The 16,988-nt window shown below is 51.4% G+C and overlaps 1 protein-coding gene across 6 annotated transcripts in view; it reads left to right on the plus strand.

Annotated features, from left to right (window-relative positions):
- The window catches only part of LOC139240935 (RNA-binding motif, single-stranded-interacting protein 2-like), a 670,592-nt gene that overhangs the window by 173,331 nt on the left and 480,273 nt on the right, over positions 1 to 16,988 (plus strand). For 5 of the 6 annotated variants that reach the window (XM_070869478.1, XM_070869483.1, XM_070869481.1 and 2 more), the window contains exon 2: positions 1,869 to 2,032. In XM_070869478.1, the coding sequence (XP_070725579.1) occupies positions 1,869 to 2,032 (164 nt within the window). Of the gene's footprint in view, positions 1 to 1,868; positions 2,033 to 16,988 lie in introns of those variants that run through there. The other variant, XM_070869484.1, reaches the window with a different exon arrangement.

The raw sequence follows: 16,988 nt of genomic DNA on the forward strand, positions 1-16,988 counted from the left end.
GCCTAGATTTTGTGCTCAAGTCTCTGGAGTGGGTCATGAACCCACAACCTTCTGACTCCGAGGTAAAGAGTGCTGCCCACTGAGCCACGGCTTGACAGCGTGAGACAAGAGGAAGGATTGCTTTGAATGGCAGTGAGGGCTGTGATGTATACTCCATCCCACGGCACATCTGGTGAATGGGTTTCAAGAAATTGTCATCTGTGATTCTGATGCTTTCTGATCTATTTAAAGTTCCTTCTGCAGTTGGCAGGAGGGAGATTTTTGATCAACTAGACCGAGACAGATCTCTGCTCTTCCTTTGGGTTCTCCGATGTCCAATCTCACAAGTGTCACTGTTACTGAATCAGATGCGTGAATTTCTGTTGCTTTAAAGCTCATCATTTGAGACAGTTTGCAGGGAGGGAACATCGTAGAAAGAAACATAGAAATTTACAGCGCAGAAGGAGGCCATTTCGGCCCATCGTGTCCGCGCCGGCCGACAAAGAGCCGCACGGCCCTCGGTCAGCAGCCCTGAAGGTTACATATAAACCCATGAACAATGGCGGCAAGGCAAAGAGCACCCGGCCCAACCAGTCCGCCTCACACAACTGCGACACCCCTTGCACTGAAACATTCTACACTCCACCCCAACCGGAGCCATGTGATCTCCTGGGAGAGGCAAAAACCAGATAAAATCCCAGGCCAATTTAGGGAGAAAAAATCTGGGAAAGTTCCTCTCCGACCCATCCAGGCGATCGTAACTAGTCCAGGAGATCACCCTGGCCGTATTCGATTCCCTGCCGTACTTACCATCATACTGTACTTTCAATCGGAAAAGTTTCATGGAACTGATAGGGGTTTGATAGGAGAGGTGTCGAGAAGATGGGGGGGCGGGGGGGGGGAACATCGCATGGGTTTTCCACTGCCGCTAGCGCCTCTGGGGCGCAGCGCCCCGTTTCCGTCCGGCGGCGGAGATTCGCTGGCGCCCCGTGAGGCCGCCGCCGCCGCCGCGGGCGTTCTCGGCGCTAGCCTCGCGGGTCGTGAGCTGGGCCGCTCGCGGGGCGAAAGTTGAAGAGGGAGGTCCGCGCCGCCCTTTCTGTGCTGTCCTCCGGCTTACCGGTCCGACCTCCGTGTGGATTTTCGCGGGGGGGGGCGGGGGGGGGGCGGGGGGTGCGTGCCGCGATGGTGCCGTCCGGCACGCCGCTTCGGTGCCGGACGCGCTGCTCCCTGCAGTGGTCCGCCACCCCACGCTGCTCCCTGCAATGGCCCCGGTCTGCTGATGGTCTTGCAGGCCAGGATCGCGCCGATATAGATGCGTTTATGGGGAGGCTCGACAAGCACATGAGGGAGAAGGGAATCGAGGGTGAGATGAAGAGGGGTGGGACGATAAACACCAGCATGGACCTGTTAGGCTGAGTGGCCTGTTTCTGCGCTGTAAATACTCTGGGATTCTATGCATGTGCAACTCTTCGGTACAAACTCTCAGGGGAAATATTAGCTGTGGTCTCCAATCTTGGTGTCACATTGAATGTCACATTCTGTTGATTTAAGACAACATAATTCTCCCCGATTAAACCCCTTCGTGGGCGTTGTCTTTACTTTGCCGTTTGTGAGTTTGTAGCTTTGGAACATCAGTTTCAAGTTCCACCTCTCGTCCTGCTTTATCTCGCTTGTACGACTGAAATCTCAGGGCCGGGAGTTCACCCGCTGAGGTCACCTGCTCCGCTCCTGCCAGGGAACCAACTGGTCGCGTTGGAAGACAGCGTGCCAACTTAACTTTAAAGTTGGTGGGCGTTGTGTGGCGGGGCGGTGTTGGCGGGGCGGGGGGGGCAGTTTGTTGCTTACTGAGCCCGCAGCCGGTAACAGAGCCTGATTTATTTTGCCAACAGCCCTATGCCCCAACAGCCCAGCAGATGGCACCGCCCAGTCCCAGCACCAACAGCAGCAGTAACAGCAGCAGCGTCGGAGGGGAACAACTGAGTAAAACCAACCTGTACATCCGCGGCCTCCACCCTGGCACGACCGACCAGGACCTTGTCATGCTCTGCCAACCGTAAGTACTTTGTATGCTTCAAATGACCTTGTGGAGGAGAGGATAATAACTCCTTTGAGGCAATATGTGCAAGAAAAGAGAATCGTTGTCATTGTTGGGGATTTATAGAGCACTCTGTTTAATAACAATGATGGTAATGGATTGAATGAATCCTTCACAATGTTGCAAACCCCAAACCTCCCACCGATCAGACCTTCGTCGAGACACTTATTTCAAGTTCCGACTACCTCCGTCTGCCCATTTGCCTCTCGCACTAAACAATCACGAAGCATAAGGACCGGTAGCATAGTGGTCATGTTTACTGGAGGGGTAATCCCGAGGCCTGGACTAATGATCCATGATCCGGAGACCCGGGTTCAAATCCCACCCTGGCAGCTGGGGAATTTAAATTCAGTTAATTAATTCAATCTGGAATGAAAAGCTAATGTCAGTAACGGTGACCACGAAACTACCGGATTGTCGTAAAAACCCATCTGGTTCACTAATGTCCTTCAGGGAAGGAAATCTGCCGTCCTTACCTGGTCTGGGCTGACATGTGACTCTGGACCCCACAGTGATGGGGTTGACTCTTAACTGCCCCCTGAAATGGGCCAGCGAGCCGCTCAGTTGTCATGGACTGCAGCGGTTCAAGAAGGCGGCTTGCCACCACCTTCTCAAGGGCAATTAGAGATGGACAATAAATGCTGATCTTGCTGGTGACACATATCCCCTGAAGGAATTTTAAAAAAACAGTGTGCTCTCTAAAGCAGCCAGCACTTTGTGTTCCGAAGTGGAGAAGTTGGCATAGTGTTGAAGGCGAGGTCGCCGGACTGATGTTGTGGGGGCTTTAAAGGAGACGGCGCCAGTCTGATAGCCGTGGAAAGGAGAATTTTGGAGCTGATGGGTTGTCAATCCTGCTTTTAGATTTGATTATTTTCTGCCTTGTGCCTGGCTGCGCAGTGCAGCCACAACGCTTAACATTCATTTCTTTAGCGACATTAACATCGGACAACGTGCCAAGGCGCGTCACAGAGAAGCACAATCGAAGAAAGGACCAAAGGTGAGGGGCCAAGGGGTCTACTTTGTGCCTGCAATGCAATACGCTGATATTGCTGCAGCGGTTGTTAGCCCAGTATATTGCACTGACTGTGTCATTCGAGGTTCATGTTCATTCTCCTCCCCGGTACCCTCAGATTCGTCTAAGCCAATGATGATGGAGGGTGAGAGTCTGGGTGGGGGAGAGGAACAAAGGGATCTCGGAGTATAAATAGACAAATCGCTAAAAATAACAACACAGGTTAGCAAGGCCATAAAAACAGCAAACCGAGCACTCGGGTTTATTTCTAAAGGTATAGAATTGAAAAGTAGTGAAGTTATGGTGAACCTGCATCGAACCTTGGTTAGACCACACTTGGTGTACTGTGTACAGTTCTGGTCACCATATTATAAAAAGGATAAAGAGGCACTGGAGAGGGTGCAGAGAAGATTTACAAGGATGATATCAGAAATGCGAGGGTATATATATCAGAAAAGGATGAACAGGCTGGGTCTCTTTTTTCCTGAAAAAAGAAGGCTGAGAGGTGACCTAATAGAGGTCTTTAAAATGATGAAAGGTTTTGATAGTGTGGATACAGAGAGAGTGTTTCCACTTGTGGGGAAGAGCATAACTAAAGATCATCAATATAAGATAGTCACCAAGAAATCCAATGGAGAATTCAAAAGAAACTTCTTTACCCAGAGAGTGGTGAGAATGTGGAACTCGCTGCCACAGGGAGTGGTTGAAGTGAATATTATTTAAGAGGAGGCTAGACAAGTATATGAGGGAGAAGGGAATAGAGGGTTATGCCGATAAATTTAGATGAGGAAAGACGGGAGGAGGCTCGAGTGGAGCACAAACGCCGGCTTGGACTGGTTGGGCCGAACGGCATGTTTCTGTGCCGTATATCCGACGTAAAAGCATTCCTCACTGTTTAACCCAACTGAGTAGAATAGGCCTCTATTCTCTGGAGTTTACAAGAATGAGAGGTGATCGCAATGAATTCAAAGATTCTGAGAGGGCTGGACAGGGTAGATGCTGAGAGTCTAGAACTAGGGGCATAGTCTCAGGATAGCCAGTTCTGGATGAGCAGATATTTTCTCCAATTGACTATTGGGACGTCCCCACCACAAAGTCCGTTCCCCAGACACTGACTCCACCCCTCTCCCCAACTCCAGTCTGAGGCTGAACCAGACTGTTCGCAACCTTGGTGTCATATTTGATCCTGAAATGAGCTTCCGACTACATAGCTGTAGCATAACTAAGGTCGCCTATTTCCACCTCCGTAACAACGTCCGTCTCCGCCCTTTCCTCAGCTCATCCGCTGCTGAAACCCTCATCCATGCCATTGTTACCTCTAGACTTTGACTATTCCAACGCACTCCTGGCTGGCCTTCCCCATTCTACCCTACGTAAACTCGAGGTGATCCAAAACTCGGCTGCCCCCGTGTCCCAGCTTGCACCAACTCCCGCCCACCCATCATCCCCTGTGCTCGCTGACCGACATTGGCTCCCTGTTAAGCAATGCCCCACGATTTCAAAATTCTCATCCTTGTTTTCAAATCCCTCCATGGCCTCGCCCCTCCCTATCTCTGTAACCTCCTCCAGCCCCACAACCCCCCGAGATGTCTGCGCTCCTCTAATTCTGCCCTCCTGAGCATCCCTGATTATATAATCACTCAACCATCGGTGGCCGTGCCTTCTGTTGCCTGGGCCCCAAGCTCTGGAACTCCCTCCCTAAACCTCTCCGCCTCTCTACCTCTCTTTCCTCCTTCAAGACGCTCCTTAAAACATACCTCTTTGACCAAGCTTTTGGTCACCTGCCCTAATTTCTCCTTATATTGCTCAGTGTCGATTTTTTTGTCTCATAACACTCCTGTGAAGCGCCTTGGGACGATTCGCTACGTTAAAAGCGCGATATGAATACAAGTTGTTGTTGTTGTTGTTGATAAGGGGTCGGCCATTTTGGACTGAGAGAAGGAGAAATTTCTTCACACAAAGGGTTGTGAATCTTTGGAATTCTCTGCCCTGTGGATGCTCATTCGTTGCGTATATTCAAGACTGAGATTGATTGATTCTTGGGCACTGATGGAATCAAGGGGTACGGGGATTGGGCAGGGAAGTGGAATTGAGGTCGAAGATCAGCCATGATCTCATTGAATGGAGGAGCAGGCTCGAGGGGATGTATGGCCTACTGCTGCTCCTAACTCTTGTGTTCTTAAGTTTATAAAATAAAAAGAATGATCTTGGAGTTAATCATCATGATTTATTTCTGCTGCTCCAATTTTCCTTCACTTTTCGGGGATGACATTTTGTGATCAGAAAGGTGAGGGGTGAGGGTGATGGGGGAGTGGAGCTCCTCCCATTTCAGGCACCCAGTGCCAACGTCAAGCACTTCCAGACCTCGTAAAGCACAGCCAGTTGGAGATGGAAGCTCCCTCGCTGTTGCCCGAACAACTTAATCAATTTGGAGGCATCGTGCGCATTGAGGGGCTCTGTCGTGGCTCATGATAATCTCAGGCGATGCAACCTGAGATTGGACAAAAACATCATTTTGAATGTAAATTCTCTTCAAAACGCGTTTGGAGATAGGGTGGCTCAAAAATCCGGCCTCCCAGCCTGAAGAGTTTAATGAAGGTGGAGGCTGAGACTCGGGTTGCCAACCTGCAGGATTGCCCTGGAGTCTGCAGAAATTAAGGGTTGCACTCCTGGAAACCGCTGCGAATGAACCCCGGGACTGAGAGAGGGAACATAAGCCTCTTTGTACACTTCTGTTTCTCAGTTGTCAACATATTGCAGGCGGGCCGGGGTGGGAGGGGGGTGGGCATAAAATGGCTGTTTGACTGGGTGGGGCGGGAGGTCATGTGATGAAGCCTCCAGGAATACGTTCAACCAGAGTTGCCAACCCGAGGCTCAGCCAAGTGCGACGGTGTGGCAAAGTTTCCTGGAGGGGGGGGGGGGGTTCAAGGCCTATTTCGGGCCCCCAGATACTTCGGGTTGGCATAAACCCTCGCATTTATTCTGTTTAATGCAAACTATTGAGTAAACTACGCGATGAGGTGAGTGGACGTAGATTTGAAAACTGCAGGCGATTGTTCAATGGCAACAGCTGACTTTTAGTGGCACTCTGAGGGCTGGATTTGCAGTTCGTTGCCGTCTCTGTCTGCGCCCCGGAGTGGCGGTAATGGCGGCGGAGAGCACCTCCGGGCGTGCGTCCAGCTTCCAGCACCCCGGCGGGACATTCGGTGTGGGGTTTGCGGGGGGGGCGCGGAGCAGTACCGCCCGGGAGAGGCGAGCCGGTGTGCGACGCCCCCCGGTTGCGACACCGGCTCGATATTTGGTCCGCGCCCGATCCGTAGCGCCCCGCAGCGCCCCCCTAGTGGGACCGCCTGGGAAAGCGGGCGGTCTGACCTGTAGCGGCCGCAGTGAGGGAAGGAATGTCGGCCTGAGGTAAGCGTGCTTGGTTTTTATTTTTCTGTTTTTGCGATTAATGTTGATGTGGCGTCAGTAAAGCATTGGGAACGTTTGTGGTGGGCGTTTTGCCCACGGAAGCCTCTCTTCGGGCGCCACGAGGCCGGCTGTTTAGCTGGGGACTTTCAGTTGCTCAGCCGGCCGAGCGCCCTGAGAGAGGTGTGGAACGCCTCCCTTAGCGCTCCGCCCCACACTCAGGGCCCAGCTGCTGAACTTTGTGGCTGCAGACGCAAACCGTTTCCCGGCGCAAAATTTACCGCCCCGCCCGGGTTAACGCCGCGAGAGAGGCGCGACCAAATTTCCACCCTCTTAACCTTCCAAGGCACTTCACGAGGTGAGAAGCGAAGGAGCCAGCACTGAGTTAGGGGAGGCGACGGAAAAAGTGGGGAGCAGGAATGGGCAAACTCCTTCACTCAGAGGGTGGTGAGTCTTAGGAATTCTCTACCCCAGAGGGCTGTGGAGGCTCAGTCGTTGAGTATATTCAAGACACGCATCGATAGATTTTTGGATATTAAGGGAATCAAGGGATATGGTGACACTGCGGGAAAGTGGAGTTAAGGTAGATCAGCCACGGTCTCATTGAATGACGGAGTGGACTCGAGGGGCCGAATGGCCTACTCCTGCTCCGAGTTCTTATGTCCTCAGAGGCAGCTTTTGAGGAGGCTTTTGAAGGAAGGGTTCAGGATGAGAGTTCTGGGCTTGATGGCTTGAAGGCCTCTTCGGAAGTTCAGAAACGAGGGTGTTGCCCTGGGGAGGAGGGCGAGGTGGGATGTCTGCAAACATTAATTTGGTGCCAATTTTTCTGACTTAATCAACTGCAGCTTCTGGGATGGGTTCGTGAGGACAATTATATGACAAAGGCACTAATTCTGAATGTGGGAGCCACTGCTAAGGCCCAGAGCAGTTTCAGGCTGTAGCCCCGCCCATTTTGTCGGTGGGATTCACGTTTGAAGTTTTGTGCTGTGTCAACAGTGGATTTTGAGAGCGGCAGCATATTTCGCACCAGTGCCTCATCACCTGCTCTTTGCTCTGAATGTAGCATAGAGAGTACTCTCGCCTCCTGAGTCAGAAGGTTGCGGGTTCAAGTCCCTCTCCAGGGACCTGAACACGTTAATCTAGGCTGACACTCCCAGTGCAGTACTGACGGAGCGCTGCACTGTCAGAGGTGCCGTCTTTCAGATGAGACGTTAAACCGAGGCCCTGTCTGCTCTCTCAGGTGGATGTAAAAGATCCCATGGTACTATTTCGAAGAGGAGCAGGGGAGTTATCCCCGGTGTCCTGGGGCCAATATTTATCCCTCAATCCACAGAACAAAAACAGATTGTCTGGTCATTATCACATTGCTGTTTGTGGGAGCTTGCTGTGCGCAAATTGGCTACCGCGTTTCCTACATTACAACAGCGACTATTTTCCAAAAGTACTTCATTGACTGTAGAGCGCTTTGGGACGTCCGGTGGTCGTGAAAGGCGCAAGTATTTCTTATCTTTCACAGTGGTTCAAAGCGCACCCTGAATATTGTTTTCTTAAGTTAATTTTTCGGCCCATCAAGCTGAGGGATGACCGTGATAAAGAATGGATCAGTCTTCCTATTGGTTGAATCCAGGCCCAGTATCAAGCGCTCCCACGTCAGGTAGTGGCCTGGGTTAGATAACGGATTCAAGCTCCTTCTCCCGTCCGCCATAGCAGAGTGAGCTGTGCACAGAGCTGGAGAAACATCGGGAAATGTGGGGTCCTCTCCTGCAAGGCCGCACCCTAGCCCCACGACCAGGTCAGCCCCAGGGCAATCCGCTAAGGAGACTATCCCTCCATAACAAGCCTTCACTCGATCTGAAACCATGTCCTGAGGTACAACACACTGTGGATGCTGGAAATGTGACATCGAAACCGAAAGTGCTGGAAACACTCAGTGGGTCAGGCAGCCTCTGTAGGGAGGGAAACAGAGTTAACATTTCAGCTTTCTGACGAAAGGTCATCAACCTGAAACGCTAACTCTGTTTCTCTCGTCACAGATGTTGTCTAACCCGCTGAGTGTTTCCAGCATGTTCTGTTTCAATTCCTGAGAGTATGTATGTTTCTTGTTTAAGTTAAATCTATATGGCATAAAAAATCTTGCATAGGGTGCGACACTTCCTGTCCAAAAATCATACATCCTTTGTCACGATTTTGGGTCACACTTTTGCGTCAACATTTACCAGGCTGTGTGCTGGGCAAGCATTTCCAATTCAATTTTGTCATGTCAACCATCACACTGTAGTTGCGGGCCCTGGCCACTAGGTGTCACTGTGGAGCCGGTGACTGAATTCTCTTTCCCAATGTGGTCGCCACCTTGTATATAAAAGCATAATGCTTATCCATTGACCGAACGTGGACAGTGCCATGGGCACTGTGCACGTCGTGTAAAGAAAAGCTCTCTTGACCTCTGCCGCTTCTCCCCTTTGACCTTTGCCCAGTTGGCAACACGTCACCGCTTTTGAGAATGACTTATTTCTTTTTGCACTGTTGCTGTTACGTGCGCGACAGATAGAAATAGACGCCAGAGACCATTTGCTTCTCTCGCCCATGAATTGGGAGCGTTCCTCTTTACCATGCCGCTTCTGATGAAGGATCTCGCCCGAAGGTTGGCCTGCCGCTCTGTCTGGAAGCTGCCCGACCTGCTGTGTATTTCCAAACTGATCTTGGTTGCAGGATTTTCAACACTCGTGGTCCTTCCTTTATCTCCTTGAAGCTCCCGCTACCCTTCCCCCAAGACCCCGTGACCAGCGTGAGTTGCTTCATTTCCAACAGGGGCTGTCTGGACAGCAGCTCTGACTTGAGGGCGCCAGCCACAGCAGGCCTCATGCTGCAGATTGCAAGCCACCGGAGATGGGCTTGAGAACGAACAACATTGCCGACAGCCGATAGAGAAAGCGAGGATGACTTGCTTCCACGCCAAAAAGGGATGAGTTCACAGGTGTTACAATGAAGGACCTGATATTCCAGGTCCCGAACTGCATGTTGAAGGGTGGAAGATGCCTGTGCGTGGATTGTTTTAACGTGGGGTGGCCGTTGCACACCAGCCACCACACGGGCTTGACCGAGCTAGGCCTTGGTCCGGTGGCAAGGGTTGACCAGGACGACTGGAGACCTGCTGTGCTGCACGGACCTAGCGAGCGCACACATCGCAGGGTGGGCTGGGCCCGTGCTGCCCCCTGGGCCCTCGCCTCTTCTGGGCCCCGGACTCACGCCTCTCCCGGGCCCCGATCGCGTCCCTCTGGATTCTCTCGCTGCTCCTTCGCCCCTCCTGCTTGTGCCTGCCCGCACTGCGATCAGCGGCCTGGCTTCGCAGCCGTCGCCCTCCTGCAGCAGCACGCGCTGCTCCCTCCAGTGGCCCCGGCCTGCTGATGTTCAACAACAACAACTCATCTTTATCGAGCGCCTTGAACATCGTGAAACGTCCCAAGGCGCTTCACAGGAGCGTTGGCGAACAAAAACAAAGCATCGAGCCACACATGAGGAGATATTCGGGCAGACAACCAAAAGCTTTGTCACAGAGGAAGGTTGTCGGGAGCATCTGAAAGGAAAGAGAGAGGCGGCGAGATTTAGGGAGGGAGTTCCAGAGCTTCGGGCCCAGGCAGCTGAAGGCTCGGCCACCGATGGTGGAGCGACTCAAAGCGATTGCGGCCTTTTATTCATGAATTGTCCGGCCTAAGTTGTGGCCACTCGGCTTCTGATGAAGAACCAGTCCATTGGCTGTGTGAATTTAGTTAACTCACGTTATTAAATAGCTGAGGGTATTACAGTTAATTTCTTCACACAATTAAACCCGTGCACTCTGTACATTAAATCAGTGGCTGCTCAATGAAAAAAAATTAATGTGCCAATGCAGTTCTAGTTGAATTATTTTTCTAATTGATATTTTCGACCAGGGAATTTCGATCATGGACAGAGGAAGGTAAAAAGACAGGAGATCCAGAAATGAAAGAGGGGGCAAGTGCGAGGGAAAGTTGGACACAGATTTGAACCCTATTTTTGGGTGGGTTTTGGGCAGATTGGTGGTGAGGTGGGTTGGAAACTGCTCCAAAAATGAGGCTGAGGCTGTTTTAAATCCAGGGCCTCTTTGGCCAAGTCAGGAAGCGGAGGAAGCCACCTGCCACACCGGGGAGATGGCGGGATTGGCTTCCGAGGCCAACATAAGAAATAGGAGCAGGAGTAGGCCCGACGGCCCTCGCGCCTGCTCCGCCATTCAGTGAGATCACGGCTGATCTTCGACCTTAGCAGCCTAAGCTCTGGAACCCCCTGCCTAAATCTCGCTAGCTCTTTCCTCCTTTAAGATGCTCCTTAAAACCTACCTCTTTGACCAAGCTTTTTGTCACCTGCCCAAATTTCTCCTCATGTGGCTCGGGGTTAAATTTTGTTTGGTAACGCCCCTGTGAAGCGCCTTGGGAGGTTTTACTACGTTAAAGGCGCTAGATAAGTGCACGTTGTTGTTGTTGTTGCTGTTAAACTTTTATCTCGCCCACTTCTCCTTTTCTTTAGTTTTCAGTTTTTTTCTTTTGCCCCCTTCATGGTTCTGAAGCGTTTTTCCAACATTGGAGGCCGTGCCTTCAGCCAGTTGGCCTGCACTCTCTTCACTTCCCTCACTAAACCGCTCCTCCTCTCGACCTCTCGCACCTGCTTCAAGACCCTCCTTAAAAGCCAGCTCTTTGGCCGAGCTTCAGGCCACCTCCTTCTTCGGCTCGGTGTCCATTTTGTTCCCTTATGTCTCTGTGAAGGATATTTTGCTATGTTAACGCCACTGTATAAATACAGGCGAATGTTGTTTCAGTAGCCTTTCGATTTATTAACTTCTCTCTGAATGAGGGAGGCACCTGGACAACCTGGTCCTTCAGAAAGACTGGTTTCTGAGCTGGTCGCTACGAGGGATTTTTTTGCTAGAATTTTACGGCACAGAAACAGGCCATTTGGCCCAATAGGTCCGTGCTCCACGCGAGCCTCCTCCCACCATCTCACCCCATCACCATAACCTTCTACTCCTCTCTCCCTCATGTCTTTATCTAGCCTCTGCTGGCTTCGGCCTGCTCTTCCCTGCTCTCTTCAGCACGCTGCGAAGGCTTCCTCGCTCAGCCCATCCCTCAAAATGGCGGTCAGGTCCCGATGACGTCACGGGGCCCTGGCACGCATCGGGAAGGACCCCATCGGCTGTGGGCAGGGGCCCTCACTGCCTGCTTAGAAGCGCAGGTTAACATTGGGAGGGGCGCGTCCCGGGCGGGTAAGTAACCTGGGCGGCTTGAACCGCCAACCCGCTGGACAGGTCAGGTGAAAAGACCACTGGATCTGGTGGACAAGAGGCCGGAATCAAGCACGCGAATGGGCTTCCCACGCGTCTTGAAAGTGCCAATCTTGCTGAAGCAGACCCAGTGTGCCAAGCCAGGCCACAATGTGCAAACATGGACCCAAAGATGGTCAGGCAAGCCCCGGTGTACTAAAGCAAACCCCATAGCACAATGCCAGCCTCCAGCCGCTCCCACTCCCTATCCCTTAAACTCTTGTTGGGCTGCATGGATGTCGGCAGCGCTCTGATACCCCACTTCGATGGCCATTCTTTATTTGTCAGCTCACATAGTTGTCCGGCTATTGAACTATGGCATGCAGCACAACCCAGCCTGATCTTATCGCCAGACAGCATACCGACCCTGCCGAGACCAGTTGTACGTACCTTCATCATGGTCCTGGCCGAGATCAGCCCTCACTTATCATAGACAAGACACCTTTCTGATCAGTGTGTCTCAGTTTTCAGATGAGGCAGTGCCCTCCCCCGCCCCCCCTACACTATGACCATCAGAAGGGACTTATAACTTCTTTTCAATACATTTTCTGTTTTCACGGGGGGAAAAAATGAGCATTTGCGCTAATCGTAGATTGACGTTGCCCATCTGCTGTCGCCCCGCGGTACCTTTGGGTGGGCTGGCAAGTTTTCTTCCAGGCCTCCGCCACCCTGTGTCTAACCAGCAGGAGGCGGTAGAGAGCGACACCGGGGGGGGAGTGGGGGGGGATTGTCATTCAAGCTTTCCCTTACTCTGCAGGAAAAGCCGTGGGCTTCTACTCGGGACGGCCCTGCGATTGCAGGGTCAATGGAGATTCGATTTCCCGCCTCCCACGCATGGGGGCGGAGGACTGGAAAATAAAAGGCCGTGCGCAGGCATTAAGCAAGACGCCTCACGCACGCGCGCTCATGAACCGAGTGCACCCGGGCGCGGGGATGGCATTGTTTTTCAAAAACAAAAAGGGTGGTTAAGCCAACATCGTTTGTGTGAAGAAGTGCTCCCTGACAGCAGCCTTGAACGGCCATTCCAGGAAGTGATCCGAAGGATGAGGGGCTTCGGTGACCTGGAGAGACTGGAGAAGCTGGGGTCATTCTCCTCAGAGCCGCGGGGGCTAAAGGAAGATTTGACCGAGGTGTTCAAAATCATGAAGTGTTTTGACCGAGTGAATAGGGAGAAACGCGTTCCAGGGGCAGGAGGATCGGTAACCAGAGGGCACAGATTTAAGGTGATTGGAAAATAAACCGGAGGGGACATGAGGAAAAATGTGCGTTGTTATGATTTGGAATTCGCTGCTTGAAATAGTTACTTTCAAAAAGGAATTGGACAAATACACGATGAAGAAAAGTTAGCTGGGCGATGGGGATCGAGCAGGGGGGAGCGGGACTAATTGGACCGCTTTTTCAAAGAGCCAGCACAGGCACGATGGGCCGAATGGCCTCCTTCGGAGCTGTATCCATGCTTCGATGAAAAAGCTGGCAAGAGGCGAAATGCTGGGTGATCACTCACAATCATCTGAGTCAGGCAATGAGAAATCGTTCGAGACACAGAAAGGGGATAAAGCACGAAACTGGAATGGGATGAACGGGCAGAAACAAATGGAGGATCGAGCTACGGTCTGAAGTTGCTGAAGTGAATGCTGCAACTAGAGGGCTGCAGAGCGCCCTCGTGAACGATGAAACATAGAAAATAGGTGCAGGAGTAGGCCATTCGGCCCCTCGAGCCTGCACCGCCATTCAATGAGTTCATGGCTGATCATGGTGACAGCTCCTGAAGCTTGGTTGGAACAGTGCGCAAGGCCAGCGACCGAGAGGTCAGAGTGGGAATGGGAGTGGCTTTGGAAGGGGGTCAGGGTCACGTTTTGAGGACAGCACAGAAATGTTTGGCAAAGCGATTGCTCAATCTTCACCGCAGGGAAGGCCAGACAGTGAGCAGTGAATACGGAAAAGCTAGTTCAGGGGAAGAACGTGCAGATTGCTGTCTTTTGCAAGGGGACTATTTGGGGCCCAGGAATATCGTGTGGGATGAGGTGTCTGAACAGATATGAGATCCAGTGACTGCCTCGCCGTGACAGGAGTCCACATATCGACTGTTGACTTCCCCAATTGCTTCCCCCTCCTCTTGTCCAGTCCCATAGATGGGTTCACTTATCTCCCAGTTTCTACCTTTGACAACAGTTCTGCACTCAGAGTCTTCACCCATCTTCCTGTTTTCACATGCTGACAGATTGCTTTAATTTAGGATCCAGCATTTGCTTTTTGTTTACTCCCCTGAAGCAAATTTACAAAGTGTCCACGCCTTCCTTTCTAGTCATCAGCAATGACGGCAGCACCAGGCTGTGAAGGAAAGCCACTGTGTTGCTTTAAACCAAGAATATTGAAGAAAGACTTGCATTTATATAGCGCCTTTCACTACCTCAGGATGCCCCAAAGCGCTTTAGAAGTACTTTTTGACGTGCAGTCACTGTTGTAATGTGGGAAACACGGCAATCAATTTGTGCACAGCAAGCTCCCACACACAGCAATGTGATAATGACCAAATCATCTGTTTTTGGTGATGTTGGTTGAGGGATAAATATTGGCCCCAGGACACCGGGGAGAACTCCCCTGCTCTTCTTCAGAATAGTGCCGTGGGATCTTTTACATCCAGCCGAGAGAGCAGACGGGGCCTCGGTTTAACGTCTCATCCAAAAGACGGCACCTCCGACAGTGCGGCGCTCCCTCAGCACTGCACTGGGAGTGTCAGCCTGGATTTCTGTGCTCAAGTCCCTGGAGTGGGACTTGGACCCACAACCTGCTGACCCAGAGTGTGCTGTTCTACAAATAATGGTGCAGTGGTTATTTCACATACAGTTAATATTTCTATCACTAAATTTAACTCTAAGAATAATTATCTGGATATTAAATAACAACTGCACCATTTTCGTAGAATGCTCACGGATTTTTTTGTTGCAGAATACCTCCGAGCCCATCCCGAGCACGTCCATCCTTCCTCCCGCCCTCTCACGGTGTTGTGAGAGAGAGCCATGGCACTGTCTTCTCCGCTTAAACCCAAGCTTATCGTCATCGAATCACTGCTCTGCAGCTTACCTCAGCTTCTCTCCTACTCATCCCCATCTTGATGCTGTCCTGCACTATGGACTTTAACCCTTCACTGGAGTTATGCAAGAAATAAAATGGAGTGGTTGAGGTGAATAGCATAGAAACCTTCATAGAATGGTTACAGCACAAACGGAGGCCATTCGGCCCGTCGAGCCCGTGCCGGCTCTCTGCAAAAGCACTTCAGCCTGTCCCACTCCCCCCCGCCCTTTCCCCGTAGCCCCGCAATTGTTTTTTCCTTCAGATACTTATCCAATTCCCGTTTGAAAGCCACGATTGCGTCTGCCTCCCCCACCCTCTCGGGCAGCGCATTCCAGATCCTAACCACTCGCTGCGTAAAAAAGTTTTTCCTCATTGGTTCCTCTGCCAATCGCCTTAAATCTGTGTCCTCGCGTTCTCGACCCTTCTACCAATGGGAACAGTTTCTCTCCATCTACTCTGCCCAGACCCCTCATGGTTTTGAACATCTCGATCAAATCTCCTCTCAACCGTCTCTGCTCCAAGGAGAACAACCCCAATGGGAGGCTAGGTAAACATAGAAACATAGAAAATAGGTGCAGGAGTAGGCCATTCGGCCCTTCGAGGCTGCACCGCCATTCAATGAGCTCATGGCTGATCATTCCCTCAGTACCCCTTTCCTGCTTTCTCTCCATACCCCTTGATCCCCTTCGCCGTAAGGGCCATATCTAACTCCCTCTTAAATTTATCCAATGAACTGGCACCAACAACTCTCTGCGGCAGGGAATTCCACAGGTTAACAACTCTCTGAGTCTAAAGACATGAGGGAGAGAGGAGTAGAAGGCTGTGGTGATGAGGTGAGATGGTGGGAGGAGGCTCGTGTGGAGCATGGACCTATTGGGCCAAATGGCCTGTTTCTGTGCCGTAAAATTCTAGCAAAAAAATCCCTCGTAGCGACCAGCTCAGAAATCAGTCTTTCTGAAGGACCAGGTTGTCCAGGTGCCTCTCTCATTCAGAGAGAAGTTAATAAATCGAAAGGCTATTGAAACAACATTCGCCTGTATTTATACAGTGGCGTTAACATAGCAAAATATCCTTCACAGAGACATAAGGGAACAAAATGGACACCGAGCCGAAGAAGGAGGTGGCCTGAAGCTCGGCCAAAGAGCTGGCTTTTAAGGAGGGTCTTGAAGCAGGCGCGAGAGGTCGAGAGGAGGAGCGGTTTAGTGAGGGAAGTGAAGAGAGTGCAGCCCAAATGGCTGAAGGCACGGCCTCCAATGTTGGAAAAACGCTTCAGAACCATGAAGGGGGCAAAAGAAAAAAACTGAAAACTAAAGAAAAGGAGAAGTGGGCGAGATAAAAGTTTAACAGCAACAACAACAACAACGTGCACTTATCTAGCGCCTTTAACGTAGTAAAACGTCCCAAGGCGCTTCACAGGGGCGTTACCAAACAAAACTTAACCCCGAGCCACATGAGGAGAAATTAAGACAGGTGACAAAAAGCTTGGTCAAAGAGGTAGGTTTTAAGAAGCGTCTTAAAGGAGGAAAGAGAGGTAGAGAGGTGGAGAGGTCTGGCAGGGAGTTCCAGAGCTTGGGGCCGAGGCAACAGAAGGCACGGCCACCGATGGTGGAGCGATTATAATCAGGGATGCTCAAGAGGGCAGAATTAGAGGAGCGCAGACATCTCGGGGGGTTGTGGGGCTGGAGGAGATTACAGAGATAGGGAGGGGCGAGGGCCATGGAGGGATTTGAAAACAAGGATGAGAATTTGAAATCAAGGCGTTGCTGAACCGGGAGCCAGTGTAGGTCAGCGAGCACAGGGGGTGATGGGTGAGCGGGACTCGGTGCGAGTTAGGACACGGGCTGCCGAGTTTTGGATCACCTCAAGTTTATGGAGAGTAGAACGTGGGAGGCCAGGAGTGCGTTGGAATAACCAAGTCGATAATAACCTTTAAAGCTTAAAGGCTACTATAGAGATGAATGTTGTTTCAAATAAAAAGGATTGCTGATTACTTAGGGATCCTGCATAAGCAACATCAGCCTGGGATTGCATTTGGCGGAGTATCTGACTTCTTCAGTAGGTTTTGCCATGCCAGCATCTGCACATGACTA

This window comes from Pristiophorus japonicus, chromosome X (genome assembly GCF_044704955.1).
Source record: "Pristiophorus japonicus isolate sPriJap1 chromosome X, sPriJap1.hap1, whole genome shotgun sequence".
NCBI lineage: Eukaryota > Metazoa > Chordata > Chondrichthyes > Pristiophoridae > Pristiophorus > Pristiophorus japonicus.